Source organism: Xenopus laevis, chromosome 6S, assembly GCF_017654675.1.
Source record: "Xenopus laevis strain J_2021 chromosome 6S, Xenopus_laevis_v10.1, whole genome shotgun sequence".
In the NCBI taxonomy this organism is placed as follows: domain Eukaryota; kingdom Metazoa; phylum Chordata; class Amphibia; order Anura; family Pipidae; genus Xenopus; species Xenopus laevis.
This window is the reverse complement of record NC_054382.1, coordinates 105750736-105772305: the sequence shown is the minus strand read 5'-3', so window position 1 is coordinate 105772305 and position 21570 is coordinate 105750736. Positions and strand designations below refer to the sequence as shown.

General features: G+C 40.7%; 1 protein-coding gene across 1 annotated transcript; it reads left to right on the top strand.

Moving 5' to 3' along the window:
• Positions 1–612: 612 nt before the first annotated feature.
• prdm14.S (PR domain 14 S homeolog) lies at positions 613–11584 on the top strand. Its single transcript, XM_018223789.2, has 8 exons — positions 613–899; positions 4447–5111; positions 5323–5370; positions 5452–5609; positions 7345–7615; positions 8639–8847; positions 9877–9978; positions 11127–11584. Exons 2-8 carry the CDS (start codon positions 4496–4498, stop codon positions 11352–11354), a joined length of 1632 nt encoding a protein of 543 aa, XP_018079278.1. The 5' UTR covers positions 613–899; positions 4447–4495; the 3' UTR covers positions 11355–11584.
• Positions 11585–21570: the final 9986 nt, after the last annotated feature.

The following is a 21570-nucleotide window of genomic DNA, read 5'->3' as shown; positions in this document are numbered from 1 at the left end:
CAAACAGGCCTGGGAATGGGCCGGACCTGTGTGAGATCCATTTGTTCTGCTGGGCTCATGTACAACTGCACCCTACACCTTTCTGGCGCTGTTTAGTAGATTGTCTCTCTAATTGAAAGAATTATTACTGATGGGATCAATATTTTAATTGGGCAGCTGGGGTGCCTGATTTGGGGGGACTTTGCAGGTTCCTCAGAGACCCAGAGAGGGCAATAATGGTGTAAGTAAAGGGCCCAGCTGGTGTGAAAGGTGATGCCCTGGTCTACTGCAATATATGTGTATATATATATATATATATATATATATATATATATATATATATATATATATATATATAGTCAAATGTATTGTATATAGTTCAAAATGGACTAGCACTCCAATATTTTTGAAACACACGATTAATTCAATCATCATCACTTGTGTATCCAACCTTTCGGCCCTTATTGGGGCCTTTATCCAACGTTGGATACACAAGTGATGATTGAATAAATCGTGTGTTTCTGTGATAGTCCATTTTGAACTATATATATATAAATCAAGCAGCAGCAGGTAGAGTGAGCAGTTCAGCCTTCTAAAGGTCCCCAGTGACCAAGGCAAGATCTCCAGCCAATGGCTGTTGGGGGTGAGTTGGGAGGGGGGAGCAGTTTTTCAGGACACACTTTGGGACTGCACATGACCCCCATCCCCTTTCCTGAATTTCCTTTTAACACCATCTGCCTTGCACTGATCTCAGACACAAGCAGGAGCCCACACTCTGCGCCAGCAGCGACACCTCCCAAAGGAAGAGATGAGCCAGAGCCCGACCCCAGCAGGAGGCATCAGACATTATTAGGCAGGGGATGAGCTGGGGGCCTCAGGATTGCATTTATCTGGAATTAGCGCAGGTTTCACTCATCACAGTAAGTACAATTCACTTCTAACCCCACTGATCCCCCCAGAGCGCCGAATAAGTGGAGTTTAGCGCATCCAATAGCGCTAAATGCACCATTCCCCGTCTGATCTGCGGTCCGAGCGCAACCTCTGGCAGCCAAGATTGGTGTCTCAATGTTTAGTTAATGTGCAGCGATGGCTTCATTATTTGTGACCTCTTCCCTTGACCCGTGTTTCTCCATTTGTGTGTCACGACCCCGTTTTGTTTCACTGAGAGCTTTGCCATTGATCTCGGTCATCGGATCACATTCATGGACATTTAAGCTGCTGCCCGTTTAACAATTGTGCGGATTGTTTATTGATCATTAAAAAAAGGTTATTGTAAGCGGGGACTGTTTAACCTGACCCCCGCAAATAAACCAGTCGCTAGAGTTTCGCTCGGGCGATTTATTCGTTTGAGATCCAAACTCGAATTCTCACTTTTCCCCTTGCGCGTCGTTTTCCAGTATCTGATAAAAACGAATTTTACATTGTTTATACAGTTTCTCCAAAACCAGTCGACTAAATTCGTTTTAATATATATATAAATATGTATTTTCGTATTGCCTGTAATTTAATTCATTAATGATTGTGCCAAATACAGTGACTGAAATTAACTGGATGCAGAATAATAATAATGTTTTAATTTTACATTGATTATACAACTTTTCCAGAGCCAGTAGACTAAATTCGTTTTAATATATACATATATATATATATATATATATATATATATATATATATATATATATATATATATATATATATATATATATATATATATATATATATATATATTCGTATTGCCTAGAATTTAATTAATTAATTAATGATTATGCCAAATACAGTGACCGTAATTCACTGGATGCAGAATAATATTATAATTTTACATTGATTATACAAATTCTCTAGAGCCAGTACACTAAATTCGTTTTAATAAATATATATATATATTTTCGTATTGCCTGTAATTTAATTCATTAATGATTATGCCAAATACAGTGACTGAATTAACTGGATGCAGAATAATGTTTTAATTTTACATTGATTATGCAAATTCTCCAGAGCCAGTAGACTAAATTCGTTTTAATAAATATATATATATGTATTTTCGTATTGCCTGTCATTTAATATAAAAATGAAATTAATTAATTATCCCTTGTGGCAGTATAAAGGTTGTACGAAAAGTTATATTAAATATAAAGCACATTTATTACTCCAACAAGGAAAAGAAAAAAGAAAAGGTACACTATACTATACTATACTATACTATTATACTATACTAGTCTATACTATTATATATCGGCTGCTTTGTTGATTGTAATTTGGTAATTATATAAATAGCACAACTTGGAATACTAATTACTGAACCTACAAAGGCCTTGAGAGTCAAAATCCTTCTGTGGAGGATTCAGGGCTACATTTGCACAATATTCAAGTAATCTCCCCATTTTCTCTTTCTCTTTTGTGTGAGTGAATATATCCCCTGCCCTGGGCATGACTTTTGGTATCAGCAATCACTTAATTACCTGCTAGAGAATAATAGAGAGAGAGATAAGATTGCAAAGCAGCACCTTAAACCAACTCAGGGAGGGGACGGTGCAAGTCAATGAGATTCCTTACTAAGCAGGGCTGGGAATGATTCTCTTCATTATGGTATTTGGTACCCAATTAGCAATCTAATAATAGGACTTACCTGACAAACCACTGTGCTGAGATCTCTGTTTATTGGCAACAGAAATGTTCTCCTGGGAAAGAAATGCAACAGTGTTTGGTCACAGAAACTGTTGGTAGACCCTGATTCTTACCATATTAAACGATTTGAAACATAAAGAAAACGAAAATTAAAGAGAGAATAAACGAATATTTTATGGTACATCTGAACTGTTAATTCATATCATTTCATGAACCAAATATACAATTACATTTTAAGATAAAAGTAACTGGTCATTTTAGTTAGTAATTAGACAAGTGCAAAAATAAATAACTAAATAAATAAAAATAGAAAAAGTAAATTAAATAATCTAATGGAATCAGAGCAGAACATATAAAAATAAATGTTAGGAAAAAACAGCTGCCAGGTGCTCCATCAAATTTGTACCAGGCTTTGTATATGGTGTAAATGGGACAGAGAGGATATTACTAATTACTGCAGATTATAGAACAACGGTGATGTAATATATATATAATACACAAAAGCCATGAATATCCTGTAAATTTTATCCTTATAAACGGTGAGTAGTGATGTCATCAGTTATAAACGGTGAGTAGTGATGTCATTTCTGTCACATGACTCACTAAAATTTGTGTATTATAATAAATAAAGTACCCCCAGTTGTAAAATATGAGGATATTAGAAGTTATCTCGGAGTTCCATGGCCTTCGGCCTCATGTTTTTATATGGTCATGAAACTCCTCGGTAACTAATAATATCCTTATATTTTTTTTACAAGAGGGGGTACTTTATTCACTATATATATAATATATAAGGTAATGATACATTGGAATTGGTATCATCATCGTCATCTCAACTGTAAGAATTTGTACCTTTTTCTGCTTTTATTACACTTCTGAGCGATTGTAATGAAATGAATGAGAAATGAATGAGAAATGATTGAGAAATGAATGAGAATGTATCAGGGAAATTCCGGGTACGTGGGGGGAACAGAACCACATACACTGGGTTATAATGTGGGTGACATTTCGTTTGAACTTGTTCTTTTTAGGGATTTTACGTCTAAACAAGGGGTGTCCATCCCGGTATTTGCTCATTTTATGTTTATTTGTCTCTGGAAAAACGGATTAAACTCCAGATACGCCCCGTGCGTTGTATTATATTGCACTGAAAATAAATATACTGTTAGAGAGTAGGAATCGCAGTGCAGATTTAATTTGCTGATAACGTGTATTTTGAATTTAAAGTGCAACTATCTATCTATCTATCTATCTATCTATCTATCTATCTATCTATCTATCTATCTATCTATCTATCATCTATCTATCTATCTATCTATCTATCTATCTATCTATCTATCTATCTATCTATCTATCCCTGTCTTTGTTTCTGTCTGTTAACCATCTAGGTATGTCTATATGTACCCAACTGTACAAATCTGCTTATAGCTGTATTGCTCTCAGATAAACTTTATTTCTGTTTGTCACTATGTATCTACTCCCCTTCTCTATGTGCATCTATCTCTTTGTAACTGTCTGTATCAATGTATCACTGCCTGTATATCTTCAACTTTGCCTATATCTAAGATTGTCCTTTATTTATACAGCACTTATATATTTACAGTACTTTAAACAGATTATACATCATCCACACTGGATGACTCTGCCCCAATGGAGTTTACAATCTATGTTCCATTTATTTGTTTATTTATTTGGGTCGCTTTTAGTCTATTTCTCTAGTTGTATTTTTAGTTCTCAGTGTAACTGTCTGCATTGCTGTCTGTCCTCTTCTAGCTCAGTGTCTGTATGTCTCCCAGTCCCACTGTAGCTCTAACAAGAGAATGTGCTGTTGTTTTCTTGCAGGTGAGGGACTGATTTCCTTCTGGGATCTGTGTGTGCAAAGCCCATCTCCATGGCTCTGTCTGTTCCCAGTCACCCCAGCCCAATTCAAAGGACTTTCCCTTGTGACTCTCTTCAGATCAGCCCATCAGCTGTACCCCCTTATTTCCCAACATTGCTGCCCCCAAGCCAGTACATGAGCATCCTGGCCACCCCTCATGAGATGTTTAACCCTCTGAAATCCCTGGGCAGGCTGGTCAGCAACTCTTCTCATTTGGGGTCCTTCAACTTCCGAGACCTCCCCATCCTACTGAATCATGGTTCCCCCCCAAATGATGCACAATTGAACCCGCTCCTGGGAGCCTATTCCCTCCTCACTAAGGTGCAACAGCAGCAGCAGCAGCCTGTCTCCCACAGCAAACAAGACTCTCTTATCCGTGGCTCCTCTCTAACCCAAGCCTCCAACTCTAGCAGCCCAGAGAACCCCAAATCTCCCATTGTCCCCAAAAAGTGCAGAAGTGTGTCCATGGGCGTCCCCAGCCTAGAGGTGAGACCCACTCGCACTTACCACTTCACAGAGGAAGACTTACACACAGTGCTCTATGGATACACCTATGGTAGCGACTCAAGGACCCGGAGTATCACTCACGCCCTGTCTGGCCTGCGCATTCCCTCCAGCACTTCTACAGGTAAATGTTACACCTGAGGGCACAAGCCCAGTCCTTGGTGCGATGATACAGTAATATATATATATATATATTCGGAATTACATCAGTTATCAGATAATATATACGTGAATGTTATTATTGGGCTGCACAAAAAGTTGGTGCTCTTGAAATAAACTGGGTCAGAAAGCAGGTTCTATATCCTAACTGAACACCTTATTGTACCCTATTGCAGGGCTGGATACACACATACTGGACAGGGACTCGTTGCAGTTGCCAGAAGGTAAATCTCAGACCCTTTGCTGATATTTTTAGCCCCTTTCCCCTTTATTGCACCTGGGCGCTAATAGCAGAATTATTCCAGGTCTGACAGTGCTGAACACTTCCTATGGGACCTTGCCCAGATCTGGAGTTTTCTGCAAGAATCTCATCCCCAAAGGAGCCAAGTTCGGTCCATTTCAAGGCAAAGTGGTGCACCCCAGCGAAATAAAGACTTATGGGGACAACTCACTTATGTGGGAGGTAAGTGTGCAACTTCTGCTCTACTCGTGTTAAAGGGGTTGATCACATGTGAGTTAACTTTTAGCATGGTGTAGAGAGTGATATTCTGAGACAATTTGCAATTGGTTTTAATTTTTTATTATTTGTGGTTTTTGAGTTATTTAGCTTTTTATTTAGCAGCTGGTTGCTAGGATCTGAATAACCCTAGCAACCATGCATTAATTTGAATAAGAGACTAGACTATGAATAGGAGAGGGTCTGAATAGAAAGATGTGTAACAACAAGTAGAATTAACAATACATTGTTAGACGTACAGAGCATTTATTTTTTAGATGGGGGTCAGTGACCCCTATCTGAAAGCTGGAAAGAGTCAGAAGAAGTCAAATTAAAAAAAAATATAAGCAATAAATAATGAAGGCCAGCCGACAAATTTGGTTACAATTGGCCATTCTATAACACACTCAAAGTTAACTTAAAGGTGAACCACCCATATATCCACCTGAGGTTTCTAAGGAATCAGTAGAACTGATATTGCATTTCTCACGGGTTTCCTTGTCACATGGGGGATTACAGAGGTTAATCTCCACTTAATATTGCTCCAACCACAAATGGCTCTGCCATCACCTCAAATCTGAATTGGCTGGTAACAGAAGCATTCCTTACTATTACATGATAGACAGGCGCAGGCCAGAGAAATAAAATACAGATACAGTGTTGGAGTCACTGTATGTACAGGCGATATTACTGTTATATCATTCCCTACTGATCGATAGGCACTGGAAATGTTTAAAATATTATTGTGTTAAATAGAAAAATAGATATTATAATGATAATATATGATAATATTAAATATTGTATACAATACTGTAAATTTAGCAGACAAGCATACGAGTTATAATATCATAGACTGGCCTAATATGGGGTAATGTATTCATTGGCACAAAGTTTGCAGTTCTTGTTAACAAGAACCGGACAAACAGTTGTCCGGTAAATGCTCTTTGGCAGCTATGGGTAACACATTAAGAGAGTGTTATTACACTGCCCAATACAAAGGACAGACTAGTAGTAAAGGAGGTGAAATGGTGAGACTGTGAGGGGAGCACAGAATTAAAGGGGAACTCTGGCTTCCAAACCAAAATTTGATAAAGAGGCCCACATAACACAGAAACCCCTAATATATCCAACACAGTTACCTGTTTCTTCAAAAAGTATGAATAAATACCATTTTCTATGCTGAAATCCAGCTGTTTAACAGTTCTTCTCTTTCTGTATCATTTGAAATCCTGGCAGGGAAGGAGGGACTAAACACGGATGTTACAAATTGTAACAACTTCTCCACAGCTTACAGACAGCGTGCAGGAACTACATAACCCACAATGCATTGCACTGTGATGTTCCTTTCCTTATTGAAATCATGTGTGCAGGGAATTGTGGGGTTTGGGGGATGCAGGCTGTGGACAGCTGGCTGTTAATACAAAGTAACAGTAGTCAGCCAGCTCAGCAAAGCAGTCAGAGAGATCAGCAGGAGAGCAGGGGGCTAGGCTTAGGGAACTGTCAGAAACCATACAAAAATCATGAAAAATTCTGCATTTTGTTAAATGATGTATATTCAAAAAGCTTAAGTTATGTTTTTGTGAAGTTCCCCTTAAACTATAAGTAAAGGAACGCTGCGCTGGATGAAACTATGGCGGAGATATTGGACTAAATGAGTGGTGCCCGCACGGTTCCAGTAACCTGTTTGCTCCTCTCCTGGCAGATCTTTGATGAGGGACGACTCAGTCACTTTATAGATGGGAAAGGATCCTCGGGGAACTGGATGTCCCGAGTAAATTGCGCCCGCTTCCCTGAGGAGCAGAACCTGATTGCGCTGCAGTGCGAGGGGGAGATCTACTATGAGTCGTGCAAAGAGATTCTCCCTGGGCAGGAGCTGCTCGTCTGGTATGGGGACTGCTACCTGCAATTCCTCGGCATCCCACTCAGCCTCAAGGGCCATGGGGAAGGAAGGCCACCCTACCAACCCACGGAAGGTAAGTACCAGCACCTAACCCAGTGCCCCTACTCTTAATTCTCTAATCATTATCCTTATTCACCCATCTCATGGGTCCTGGCCCCCACCCATTCCTCACAAACCCTTCCCTACAATTTCTTGCTCTGTCTGCACAAATCTCACTCAATTCAAGAAGGAAATTTGAAATTCTTATGTTAAGTCTCTCACATTATAATTCCTGGGAAGTCTCCGCGTCCCTACTCTGTGCAGCCTCTTATATCCATGCGAATAGTTTCATTCAAAGGAGAAGGAAAGTCATTTACCACTTGGGGTGCCAAATGTTAGGCACCCCAAGTGAATATTTACTTACCTGAAACCCCGGGCCGGTGCTCCTATCAGCAGAAAACTGCACCGGCCCGGGGTTATACCAACGAGCACCACAGAGCGATCCTCTTCCGCCTTCTTCTCGCGGCTGCGCATGCGCATTAGAGTGAAAAGCCGAACTTTAACTAAAAGTCGGCTATTTCATTCTACTGCGTCTGCCCTGGGAAATATGAAGAAAGAAGAAGCCGGAAGAGGATCCCTCCATCGTGCTTGCTGAAAATCACATATCGGATAAATAATGGATTATTTGGGTTACCCAAACGAACTCTTTAATTATTGAACAAACTAATTCCTCAGGAAAGTGTTTCATACCCACGTGCCTTTTTTAATTTAAGAGGCGCACTACATTTGTTTTATTAATTAAAATAAGTTACCAAAGAAGCTGTAACTTTGTGTACTCAAGTACCAGGAAGGATCGAAAAAAATGCTGCTGGGAAGGGGGTACTATCTAGGATTTTTTTATTTTTTTGGTGCTGCCGTAGAATAAATTGCTCTTCTCTTCACTTTGTATTCAGCTGAGATTTAAATATAATTAATACCAGAAGTGAATGATCTTCCCTATATTTAGTATTTAAGACTATTTAGTTTTCCCCATTTACGCATCCAGCCATCCCCTTGAACCCCAGTGTGTGAGCATTGATGTCACAATCGGGTAAATCTGTTCTGTTTCGTTTAACAGAGCCGGCGGCCGCGGAGGGATACAAGTGCGAGCGATGCGGAAAAGTGTTCGCCTACCAATACTACCGGGACAAGCACCTCAAGTACACGCGCTGTGTGGATCAGGGGGACAGAAAGTTCCCGTGCCATCTGTGCAACAGGTCCTTTGAGAAGAGGGACCGGCTGCGGATTCACATTCTCCATGTACACGAGAAGCACCGGCCCCACAAGGTAAATTCCCTGCTCTGTTTGCCTACTGGATCGCACACATTTTAAAACTTAAATTATCATAAAACGAAAGAAAAAAAAGGTCAGATCTGCCTATAAAACAGAATATGTGTCTGTCAAGGGATGCTGGAATTTGTATTTTTAGAGGAGACCTCAGCAAAGTATCAACAGCCATATCCATGAGCCCTCTGTCCCAGTAAGTTCCTAGACATGTTCATATCATTTCCCCAAACACTTCCCCTAAATGGACTGGGTCACCCCCAACCATGCTAATGAACTCTCTTAGAAGTCCAAATCAAGCCAAGTATGGGGACCATGCGACTGCCTGGTTGTTGTAGTTTACCATAAGGAGTCTTTCTTCTAAGAATAGCTGCCCCTATCCCCCCTCCATACTGTACCACCCATAGCAGTGCAGCCAGCAGCAGCATTTGCATTTGCACTAAAACACCTAATCTAACCCCAATTTCCTCCTATCTCCCTCCCCCCATTGTTTTCTAATTGCCACCATTAAATTCTCTTTTACCCCCTGACAAAAGAAATAGAGGAAATGAGTAAGTTGACGAGCAGTCATCTGCAATCTGTGGCAGCTCAGTTAGCTCAGATGATTTTCTTGAGTGTTCAACACATATCTGGAACTAATGTATTGTGAGTAATATTAGAGCTGTGCCTGTGATCAATAGCACGTTCTTCTCCTGACAAGTAGAAATGGGAATCGGGGATAGCGCCAGTTCCTAGTAATACTGCCGGCTATACATCGCTTCTCTCATTCACAGGACAGAGAGAGACAGAGACACCTTCCCTGCCCCTTTGCCAATAATATCTAGGGAGAGCACAGACAGGGAAGCCACTCTTATTGAGAACCAGAAAGAAGGAATTACTTGCTCTGCCCTTTATTATAGGGATGCCAGAGACCCAGACAATCTAGGAGAAGTGAGACAGCGGCAATATCTTATGTCAGCTCGCCATCTTTTACTGAACAACAAGCTAATTTCATCCGTCCAATTGATAACCAGATCTCTCTTTAAATTCCAGTGCACTGTCTGTGGGAAAAGCTTCTCCCAGTCCTCCAGCCTGAACAAGCACATGAGGGTTCACTCCGGGGAGAGGCCGTACAAGTGTGTTTACTGCAACAAGGTGAGTGTAACTGTAATTCTGTGTATATGGGGGATATTGGAAAGGAACTTCTCCTCCCACAGGGGGTTTACCATTGTACATTATGAGTTATCCAGGCAACTAATACCAGTTTTTAGGGGAGTAAGTTCCAAAATCTGTTACTTTGGGTTTCCATTTGGTGTGCTCCCCCCCAAGCTCAATGGCTTTTTAATCCAACACACTCTTCTAGACAGTTCACTGCCCAACAACATCAGTCTTTGGAGGTTGCTAGAGGTTGTGATGTGCAGTGTCCTGGAATCTCCCTGCAGTAGCAAGACTTTTAGCTTCCTAAAGTTCTAATAGTTTGTTCTGGAAAGAAAACATGTCTACGCTGTGAACCTACACCAACAATCAGCTCCTTCTTTTCCTGCACTTGTGCTTGATGTGGCTGATTGTGGTGCAAATTCTTGCATTTTGGTGTCGAAATCCTCTACTTGTGCTTGCACCTGGGCTGATGCAATGGTTTCTGGGGGCAGGCAAAGAAGGGGCTGATTATTGACGTAGGGCCAGCATTTATCCAATAGAAATGTCACAGTACCTCTCCTTTTCACAGCCCAAACTGCTGTGTTGGCTCTGGCAAGAAGTAGATTTTGGTGAAGAAACACAAGAGTTTGCATATTGTTACAAGTATATTTGCGCTGGAGCTGAGACAACTGTTCTGAATGCAAACAGGAGACTACTGCCAGTGTAGGGGCTGAAATCGGCCTCCATATTCCAGTAGGGTGATTTTAGCCCTAGTGTGGCACTAGATATTCATGGTAGGACTGGCACAAACCAGACTTCACTTCAATACTTGATGCAATTAAAAGTATCTGGTTTGTGCCAGTTTTACCATGAATATCTAATCACATTTATTGCCTCCTAAAAGCTGAAGGTCTGGGGCTTGTGAACCTGGACCCCCCCCATCTTTATTGGTAAGTTAACCCTGCTACTACAATCAACACTGGATTTTTGTTTGAAAAATGTCTCCTGTGTGGCACTAACCTAAGACTATGGAGTATACTCATAGCTGGTGCGGGGAAGGGGGTCCAAAAACACTCAGACTGTCTGTACTTTGCATCACCTCTGCATTTCTATCCATATGACCCTGGACTAGAACATTTCTCTAACCTTGTTCTTTCTTCTCTTAGGCATTCACTGCGTCCAGCATCCTTCGCACACACATCCGACAGCACTCGGGCGAGAAGCCCTTCAAATGCAAACACTGCGGCAAAGCCTTTGCGTCACATGCCGCCCACGACAGCCACGTGCGTCGCACTCACACCAAGGAAAAGGGCTACGTCTGCTCCCTGTGCGGGAAAACCTTCCTGGAAATGGAAGAATTTCGCTATCACATGCAAATACACTCCGGCCTTTAGCGAGTTCTCTGCTGACGCCCCATTCCCTCTCTCCTTTGGACTGTGCCAATCTTAATTTATTATTGTTTTCAAGAAGAAGCTTATTTATACACTATTCTGTGAAGAAATGTATGTTCAGATATTATGGAATGTTATATAAGGATTCAACCCTCCTATAGCAAATGTACACTTAATTTATTTCAGATTTATGCCTCAGAATGACATGGTTCATTAAATATGGTATCCAGCTACTCAAGTTGCTTTATTTTATAAGGAAATGTGCAGTGATTCTGATGTTACACAGTGTTTGGGTAACAGGGAATGTCATAACATTGCTCCTCCATTTTTTGTTGGTCTACAGTTCCAAGTATCCTCTAGGCAGGTTAGTTACTGGGGTTCAGGAGAAGCAAGTGAGCTGCGAGTTTTCATATTTCCGGAGCAGAGGAACAGCACATGCCAATTGAATTAAATGCTGTAGCTCAATAGATATAGCAAATCACTCTTAATTATACAGATACATTAAATAAGCCAAGTTCTGTAAACCCCAAACAATGAAAGTGTTTTAAAGTAATGAAAATATAATGTACTGTTGTGCTGCACTGGTACAACTGGTGTGTTTGCTTCAGAAACTCTACTATATTATAGATAAAAAAGCCTCTGTGTAACCATGGGGGCAGCCAAAGCTGAAAAAGGAGAAAAAGCACAGGATACACAGCTGATAATAGATAAGCTCTGTAGTATACAATGGGATTCTACACAGCTTATCCATTAGCTACTGTGTATCCTGTGCTTGAATGGATGCCCCAATGGCTACACAGCAGCTTGTTTATATAAACCAGGGGTCCCCAACCTTTTTTACCCGTGAGCCACATTCAAATGTAAAATTAGTTGGGGAGCAACACAAGCATAAAAAAGTCCCTTGGGGTGCCAAATAAGGGCTGTGATTGGCTATTTGGTAGCCCCTATGTGGACTGGCAGCTTCAGGAAGCTCTGTTTTGCACTATACTTAGTTATTATGCAATTAAAATTTGCCTCCAAGCCTGGAATTCAAAAATAAGCCCCTGCTTTGAGGCCACTGAGAGCAACATACAAGGGGTTGGAGAGCAACGTGTTGCTCACGAGTTACTGGTTGGGGATCACTGATATAAACTATAGGAAGGATATTACAGAGGGTATTAAGAGGAGTTCTGTGACCATATAAACCAGAAAGCTCAGAATTATGGAAAAGCTCCCATAAACTCCATTTTATCCAAATAATTGAAATTTTAAAAATGATTTCCTTTTTCTCTCTAATAATAAAACAGTAGCTTGTATTTGATCCAAACTAAGATATAATTAATCCTTATTGGAATCAGAACCAGTCTATTCGGTTTCTAGTAGACTTAATGTATGAAGATCCACATGACAGAAAGATCCATTACCTGGAAAACCACAGGTCCCCAGCATTCTGGATAACAGGTCCCATACCTGTATACAGGTATTAGTAAATCATGAGACAGCTAAGCTAACTCCTCTTTTTATGGCAGATTGGTACACTCGTCTACACAACTCTGTAACTCTGCATGGTATTTGTGGCTGTGTTGTGTATTTCAGTGGCAATTTCTTTATAAATTAGGTTTACATTTTGTGTGTAAGGCTTAATAGTCATAAGGCTAATCAGGAGTATAGGCTTATGTCTCCAAGTGCATCTGATGTATGTCTCTCTAAAGGAAAGAGAATCTCTCTAAAGGAGAGATGATCAATGTGCTGACTGCTTTTCCAAGATCCAAGTGCAGTCAATGAATCAAAGGGATCAGAGAAGTTGTGTTAGCTTTAGGCTTAAATAAGCTAGGCTTGAACCGTGATTGGATGTTCGAAATCCCTACATCAGGATCAAAATCCTAACAGCTTCAGCTGCTCTCTAGATTAGACTGATAAAAAAATGTGTGTAAAAGAGAATTCAACCTTAAAAACAGTAATGATTTTGGCCTTAAAAGTAATATACAGGGGGTCATAGTTTTGGATTTTGTTAGGCGTGTCAGTGGTACTGCACATGCTCCATAAACTCTGGGCAGCCTTTAAACGGATACGTATAGGGGTTGTTGCTAATCATCAAGAAGAAAATGAGGTCCATAGATGAGAAGCTGATGTAACAGGGCAGATTATTAAATTCTGATGTAAATTGCATTGATTTTTGAGCTGCCATGCAATGTAAATCTGATATATTGTGCGTCAGTCCCTAAGCTTTGTAAGTGACAGCAGCACAGAGCATGTGCCGTGAATCAGCAGAAAAGAAGACGGAGAGCTACTGGGGCATCTTTGGAGACACAGATCTTTACTGCTAATAGGCTGTAGTTGCTTTGGGCTGGTACAGAAGCTCAAAACATAATGTACAACATTTCTAGTCTACTTCTTTAGTTAAGCTTTATTTCTCCTTTACCGACAAGGGTGTCTCTCTTTTGTGCCTGCTTACCATAAATCATCAGAATAAGCAGGGGGTTCAGTTGTTGCCTGGTACATGGAGCATTCTTTTTATCTGGAGATGGTGGATTAGTGGTTGAATAGAGGAGGTGTTGGATCAGATTATAAACCAACTGTTGTTGATATCTGTCCACTAAACTTCATGTCCCAAATACAGTAATTATGCATAACATTCAGTAGGTTGTAGAGAAATAGATCCACTAATGCATTTACATATTAGTGTTCATATGTATCTCTATAGTGTACTGAATTGATGGTGGCTCAGTGAGGTGCTGGTGCAGGGCAAATGCAGAATCATATAATACAGTCATTCAGTGTGTGTTTTTTAATTTCATGTCAATACAAAAGAAGGTTGTCTTGTACTTATTATACGGGATGGGACGCCCAACTTTCTGCCAGCCAACTGCAGTCAGTGGCAGCGTATCAACTGCTCCAGCTCCAGGCTGGGCATCCCTGGCATACAGGGTACAGAAGAATTTTCCATTATTGTTTCCTTGTCCCCAGATGAACAAAAGTGTCTGAGTAATTGCAATCTCTTTTTGTAAGGGACTTACATCTTTAAACAACAACAAACATGGACATTTGGGCTGAAAGGTACCTTCGTTGCATTACAATAGCCACACAGGCTCATGGAAAGTCACTTGTCAGTCACAGAAGGAGGTGCAGTAACTGCTGTTAGTCAGCCAGTGGGGGAAGAGCTGACACTCAAATGGAGCAGAATTCTCACTGTCCATATTTGTGTTTTGTACCATCTGACTTTGCACTCTGTCCATGTATGCAGATATTTTATAGCTGGCTGTATAAGTGACTGGCACCTTATTACATGCAACCACATGCAAACATGCCTTTATCTGCAAGAACAACTCTTTCAGTCATTGCGCCTTTACTCCGTCTCAAAGTGGCAGACTAAGCTATCTGCTTGTTTCCTATGTTATACTGGCTCACTTTTATTTCCATATCTACCATGTACTTTCTGGATTCAGATGGTTGTACCCAGTAACGTAACTAGAGGGGGGCGTGCCCTGGCGCGGGACGTGCAGCCGGGCCCCCCGCCCCCCTCCGTATGCCCGGAAACGGCCGCAATTACTGAAGAAGTCAGTGGCGTGCGAGCTGCCGGGGGGCCCTGAGAGGGTGCGGGCCCTGGCCCAATCGCATCCCCTGATCCCCCGGTAGTTACGCCACTGGTTGCGCCATGAAAGCTCAGGATGGTGGTGATACCCACATGCATCACTAGCACCTGCATTTCTTGCACAAAAATTGGTGCATCTGTTCAAGCCAAATGCAAGTTCTCTTAGTCCTGTTAGGAAACAAGAAGCCCTTTGAAAGCACCACCTCTCTGCCACATCTTAGTGCACCCATGTACATATTATATAATTAGGGCTCTTACACATGAGCGTTTTTACCTGCGCTCCCCTGCGTTCCGTTTTTCGGCGTTCAGCCGCAGGGGAGCGCAGGAATAGACGCATTTCATTATTTCAAATGGGGCTGTACTCACACAGGCGCATGTAGGCGCCGAACGCAGGAAAAATGCAGCATGTTGCGTCTCAACCTGCGTTCGGCGCCTACACATGCCTGTGTGAGTACAGCCCCATTTGAAATAATGAAATGTGTCTATTCCTGCGCTCCCCTGCGTCTGAACGCTGAAAAACGGAACGCAGGGGAGCGCAGGTAAAAACGCTCATGTGTAAGAGCCCTTACACAGTCAAGAATAAAGTTATACTACAAGTTTGGGATCCGGAAACCTGTTATCCAGAAAGCTCTGAATTACGAAAAGGCCATCTCCCATAGACTCCAGACAATCCAAATTTTGAAACAGAGAACCCCCTAAAATTGGCTTAAAATTCGAATTTTTTTGATTCGAATTATCACTTCGATCCTTGATAAATCTGCCCCTTAATCTTTATTCCATTAAAACTGTGTTTTCAGGAATATCTAGTACAGGTATGGGATTCCTTATCATGAAAGCTCCAAATTACGTGAAGGCCATAGACTCCATTTTAATTAAATAATTCAGATTTTTCAAAATTAGTTCCCTTTTCATCCGTAATAATAAAAAATTACCTTGTACTTGATCCCAACTAAGATATAATTAGTAATCATTGGGGGGCAAAACAAGCTTATTAGGTTTATTTAATGCTTAAGTGATTGTTTTTTTATTAAACAAAGTATGTTGATCCAAATTACAGAAAGATCCCTTATCTGTAAAACCCCAGGTCCCTAACCTTCTGGATAACTGGTCCCATACCTGTCAGACCTAAAACAGAATCCATATCTGCAGCCCGTTGGCTCATGTACTGTAAACATGGATATTTCATTACAGTTTAGTGTTATATGTCACAATGTAGATAACTGCTGATATGGAGGATATGATATGACTGATATGGCGTCTGTACACTTGATTCTTACTGTAGCACCTGTAGTTAATTTTGTTCTTCCGAAGAGAAGCTCAGTGGAGAGGGTTTATGGAAAGATTATGCACTATTTAAGATCTTGCTGTTACCTATAACTTGATATATTATGCAAAGGCAAACATTATCAAGGTTTTAGTATCAAGTTTATGATTATAAGATAATGATTAAAACCCCCTATATTTTAATGCACATGCACAGATTAAATGACTAATAAAACATGGGGCCAGGGAATGTGAATTGATGAATCCTTCCTCTCGTTTATACCCTTATGAAGAGCAAACATAACAAAAAGAGATTTGCACATGGGATACACTAGCAAGGTGATTAGGAGCAGAAGGAATCCAAAACATTTCCAACCTGTTAAAAATCAGTACTCACAGGTACATCACAGTGGACATGAATGTGCCAATATTTAATTGTCTTGCCCACATACCATATTAAGAACACTGAATGCTTAGGAAAGGTATTACCGTAGCTAAATAGGCTCTCCTCCTCGGCTGGTTAATTTCAGTAGCAGAGGTAATGATGATTATTCAATTTAAGCGAGTTACATGTGCATTGGGTTATTACCCTCTGAAGTTATAGCAGAGGGGAGAATGGTGCCTAGCCAGGGTTAGAGTGTATTACTGTCAGGACTGCTGCCCATTGTCAAACATTGTTTTAGCATTCTATTAAGATTCTGCTGTCCTTGTAAAGATGTAGCGGCTTGTTTGCCTTGTCAGCTAATAGGATCTCTTATGTTTCGGGTAGGAGTGAGGGATGGGTCTTTTGAGCTTTAATCTGTTGTGTTCCCTGAAGGATTCCTGTAGTTTTGTCTGGTCACTCACATTAAAGAAGGGGCTTCCTCTCCTCATTAGAGGCAGAATATGCATGTACATTACTGTAAAATATTGATCCTTCTCCAAAGGATTATTGGCCAGCTGTTGGTTCAGTGTTAACTAACCGTCTTTGCTCAGCTGTTATTAAAGTCAATAATTTGGGGGACAGGGCTTCTGCTGTGTCATCTTTGGGGCTAAAATGTAATTTCATGATATTAAACATGAGAAATGCGTCTTAGATTGATGCTAAATAAATCCTCACTAATGGGGAAATGTAATAAGTCGTGAACAGAAAAAATATCATAAATTAGAGAAAGATACGCATTTATTATAGTTATTGCTAACTGCTAACATTAAGGGGCAGATATATCAAGGGTCGAATTGAAAAATCCCATTTTTAAATTCGAATTTCGAGGTAATTTTAGTGTACTTCGATTAGAGAATAGTCCAAATTCGAATTGAATTTGAAAAAAATTTGAAAATTCAAATATCAAAATTTATCATGTACTGTCTCTTTAAAAAATCATCTTCGACTATTTGCCATCTAAAACCTGCCGAATTGCTGTTTTAGCCTATGAGGAACCTCCTAGAACCAATTTGGAGTCATTTGAAAAATGTAAGTTTTTTTTGGGAAAAACTTCGAATTTGATCGAATACGATCCGAATTTCGATTGGAATGATCGAATACAGCCCATTCACCTGAAGTTAAAAAATTAGATTTTTTAAATAAATTTCAGTTGGTCTTTTTTTATTTGAATTTCGAGTTGATGGGAGTTTAAAATAAGTCCCATCAACTTGAAATTCGACCCTTGATAAATCTGCCCCTAACTGTGTCTAGAATTTTTATGACCTGCATAAGGATGCAAGTTTGGTAAGCTGTTTTAGTACAGAGCACACTGGAGCAATATAACATTGATATTTTCCCCTACTGTTGGATGGGTAGATGAACACTGTACAGGTATGGGACCTGTTATCCAGAATGTTTGGGATGTGGAGTTTTCCGGATAAAGGATCTCTCCAGAATTTGAATCTCCATACGAGTATATCTCCATTCTACTAGTGATGGGCGAATTTATTCAGCAGGTGCGAATTTGCGGTGAATTCCCACGATTCGCGAATAAATTTTTGAAACCGCCACGAAAATTTCGCCTGCTTCAAAAAAGATGGATGCCGGCATCCGTTTTTCTGGAAGCCGGCGCAATTTCGGCAAAAACAGATGCCGCCATCCAAAACAACGGGCGCCGTTTCGTGAATTTTTCGTGGTTTGCCTCATTTCATTTGAATCTTTGATTCCACTGTTCTATGCCAACACAACCTTTCTATAAACAAAATAAAGAATCACATGGGGGGCAATTGGTTACCCCCTACCACACGTACACTCACAAACACACATTCCAAAAGATACTTTACTTTTATTTTACACATTGTTTTCAGGCACCAGTACATTCATATTTTTTGCTGCGATGCCTCTTTAAGATGGTGAGACTCACAGTATATCAAGTTATTGCAAAGTACCCAGCAATTCAGTCTCCTGTGGCTCAATAAATCCACCTGCTCAGAACTCATTGGCTGCAGTAGAGGGAGCACAGCCCCTTGTGTTATAGGGGTTCTTGCGATGAATTGTGTTCCATCTATATACAGTATATTATATAAATATAGGGTCCTTGTTTCCCTCTGGGTGCTCCTTTAGGGATGGATGAATTTTTTTGCCTTGTTTCACAAAAATGACACCCATAGACTTGTATGGCGGCGAGCGTAAAAAAAAAGACGCGTGTGAAAAAATTTTTTTGCCGCCCACAGACTTTAATAGGCGTCTGCGATATTTCGCCGGGAGCACATTTTTTTTGGAAAAAACAGCAACTTTTTTGAATTTGACGCCAAAACCCATGAAATCTTTGTATTATTGAACAAAACCCAGTGCATATCAGGATATCTTCAAAATGTCAACGGGACATCTGCCATTGACTTCTACATGAACTCGACAGGTCTGAGTTGGAGAACTTTTTTATTCTGACTTTTAACACCGTCAGGGTTTACTAAATCTCAAAAATAAATTGTTTTTTTTCTATGAAAAAACTGTGTTTTTTTCCTTTTAAAGTCCAACCAGAAAAAAATCATACTTTAATAAATAACCCCCTGAATTTGTAATACCATATCCAAATGGACAATTAATTTTGACAAATTTATCCTCTATAGCTATTTCAATGAAGCTGCCCTAATGCTGGCTAAGCTCTTCCAAGACAAGGTTGAGCTTTCTGAACTTCATAGTTGCAACACAGCCAATCTATTAGGGTGTTGCTGTGTGTGTGTGTGTTATAAATTGTGTATGTATGATTAAAAATATAGCACTGGATGGTTGATTGGAGCATCAGGGTAAAGCTTTGCATATATAGGGAGATAATTGTAGCTTATTGGCCTATGCATGGGCAATTTTGGATGGCCTTCAAGATCAATATTTGGATGGAAACTGGCCAGATTGTTCGGAAAACCATTAGGTCAAGAGCACATTGGTGTGGTCCTAAGTCCAGAAAGCTGGATGGGAAGGCCTCATTGGCATATCAGTCTGGTAGATACACCAGTAGAACAGAGAACAATAATCGAGCCAGGAGCAGAACAGATAATAAAAAATATTATTGAGGGTGGCTGTACCCTAAACAGAGCAATACCTAGGCTGACAGATTTATGATATGCATACATACAGTTAACAATGATTCTATTTGCTATTGCTGTGCCTAAAATGTTCCAGATTCATTTGTCCACACCCCTACCCTGATGTTTCCTAAAGGAGTAGTGCTGTCTTAAGTGATGCCCAGGACCTGCACCCACAAACTGCCAGGCTACATCCTACCAATGACTTATCCACAATGAGAGGAGCTCAGCATTATTTAGCTAAGTCACCTGAGAGCAAATTGAGTGTTGTGCATCCATCCAATAAATGATATAATTACTAAGTATATTTCAAACATTTTTACTTGACACATATACAGAGTATAAAGTGAAATATAGAAAAGAAGAGCAGCATTAGAAGAAGATGCACCGGCTGAGCTAAGAGCCTTATGAGCTGGTGTTGTTATCTGTTAATCTCAGTTGTGTAATGACTGTGTAATTACTATTGCCCCAGTAAATCCCCTTATGTCACCAGAGACCAGTGCCACCCAAGGATTGCCCTGTGTGATCTCCCATAAGCCATCAACAATGGTTTTGTTGCTTTCATTTTTTTTTGTCTTGCGATTGGAGCGTGTCATTTTATTCATGATGTCTTCCTATTCTGGTCATACCAGCAAATGACTACGAATTACCATTTTTTGTATGAACATTACACCCATGGTTCTGAGGGACATATAATCTTTTGTTTTTACTATTTTGATAACAGCATCCCAGTTACCCAGTGAGCACAGAAGAGGAGGAGTAAGGAAACTACAGTGTGTGTTGCAAGAAGTAGGGTGGAGAAGCTGTAAGGGCAGAAAATGAATGACAATAGAATGAAATAATGAGATGGACCTAAAACCCAAACTGACGAGTGCCTAAAACAAAGGATCCTCCTTGTGACATCTGCTGCCCTTTGATTGATTCCATCATTGCACCAAATGGTCAGAATCTTTTTCTTACATTTCAAAGAAGTTGTGTATAGACTTAATTGCCCAGAGTACTTACACCAAGTGCAGGTTTTCTGCCTAAACCCCGTAGATACACTGGCTCAATAAGCAGCAGACATATAGAGAATGAACTAAGAATGGTTACATGATCCTTATGTGATGCGGCAATAAAGGTGGCCATACACGGATAGATCCGCTCGTTTGGCGATGTCGCCAAACGAGCGGATCTCCCTCCGATATGCCCACCTTGAGGTGGGCAATATCGGGCTGATCCGATCGTGGGCCCTAGGGCCCAACGATCGGATCCTAGCGTTCGCCAAACGGGCGGTCGGATCGCGGGACCGCATCAACGAACAGATGCGGCCGCGATCCGACGGGATTTTTAATCCCATCCGATCGAGATCTGGCCGACTTTCGGCCAGATCTCGATCGGGGAAGCCCGTCGGGGGCCCCCATACACGGGCCAATAAGCTGCCGACACGGTCTGTCGGCAGCTTTTATCGGCCCGTGTATGGCCACCTTAAGTCTTGTTTCAAACCTTACAGCTTCATGGGCTCCCATATGCTTTTCTCACAGACTCTTTATATTGTCCTGATGGGCAGAACATAAGATAATATGGCTGTTATGCCTTTCCGAGAACTCACATGCATGTTACTATAAAAGCAATTCAAGGTTATTTAATAGAAACACGATATGTTTGACGGTTTTGTTATTTCATAAGACCTTGCAGCATCAACCTTGTGGAATTTCTCAGTTAAAGAACCCTGCATTATATAAAGTGACCAGAATATAAGGACCAGGCAGCTCTAGGTATGGGCCCAAAATGTATGGGATGCGCTATTTTTTAAACTGGACTTGGGGCAAATGCATCTTGCCGAATGGCTCTGCTCACCATGTTGCCTTACAGAAGGCCTTTATGAAACCAGAGTAGAATTAGGGTCCAAGCACACCA

Bases quoted from the DNA above. Each gene is read 5' to 3' on its own strand.
- prdm14.S (XM_018223789.2), top strand. From the start codon at position 4,496: ATGGCTCTGTCTGTTCCCAGTCACCCCAGCCCAATTCAAAGGACTTTC. The intron at 8,848-9,876 runs GTAAATTCCCTG...TTTAAATTCCAG, and splicing joins AGAAGCACCGGCCCCACAAG to TGCACTGTCTGTGGGAAAAG. The intron at 9,979-11,126 runs GTGAGTGTAACT...TTCTTCTCTTAG, and splicing joins AGTGTGTTTACTGCAACAAG to GCATTCACTGCGTCCAGCAT.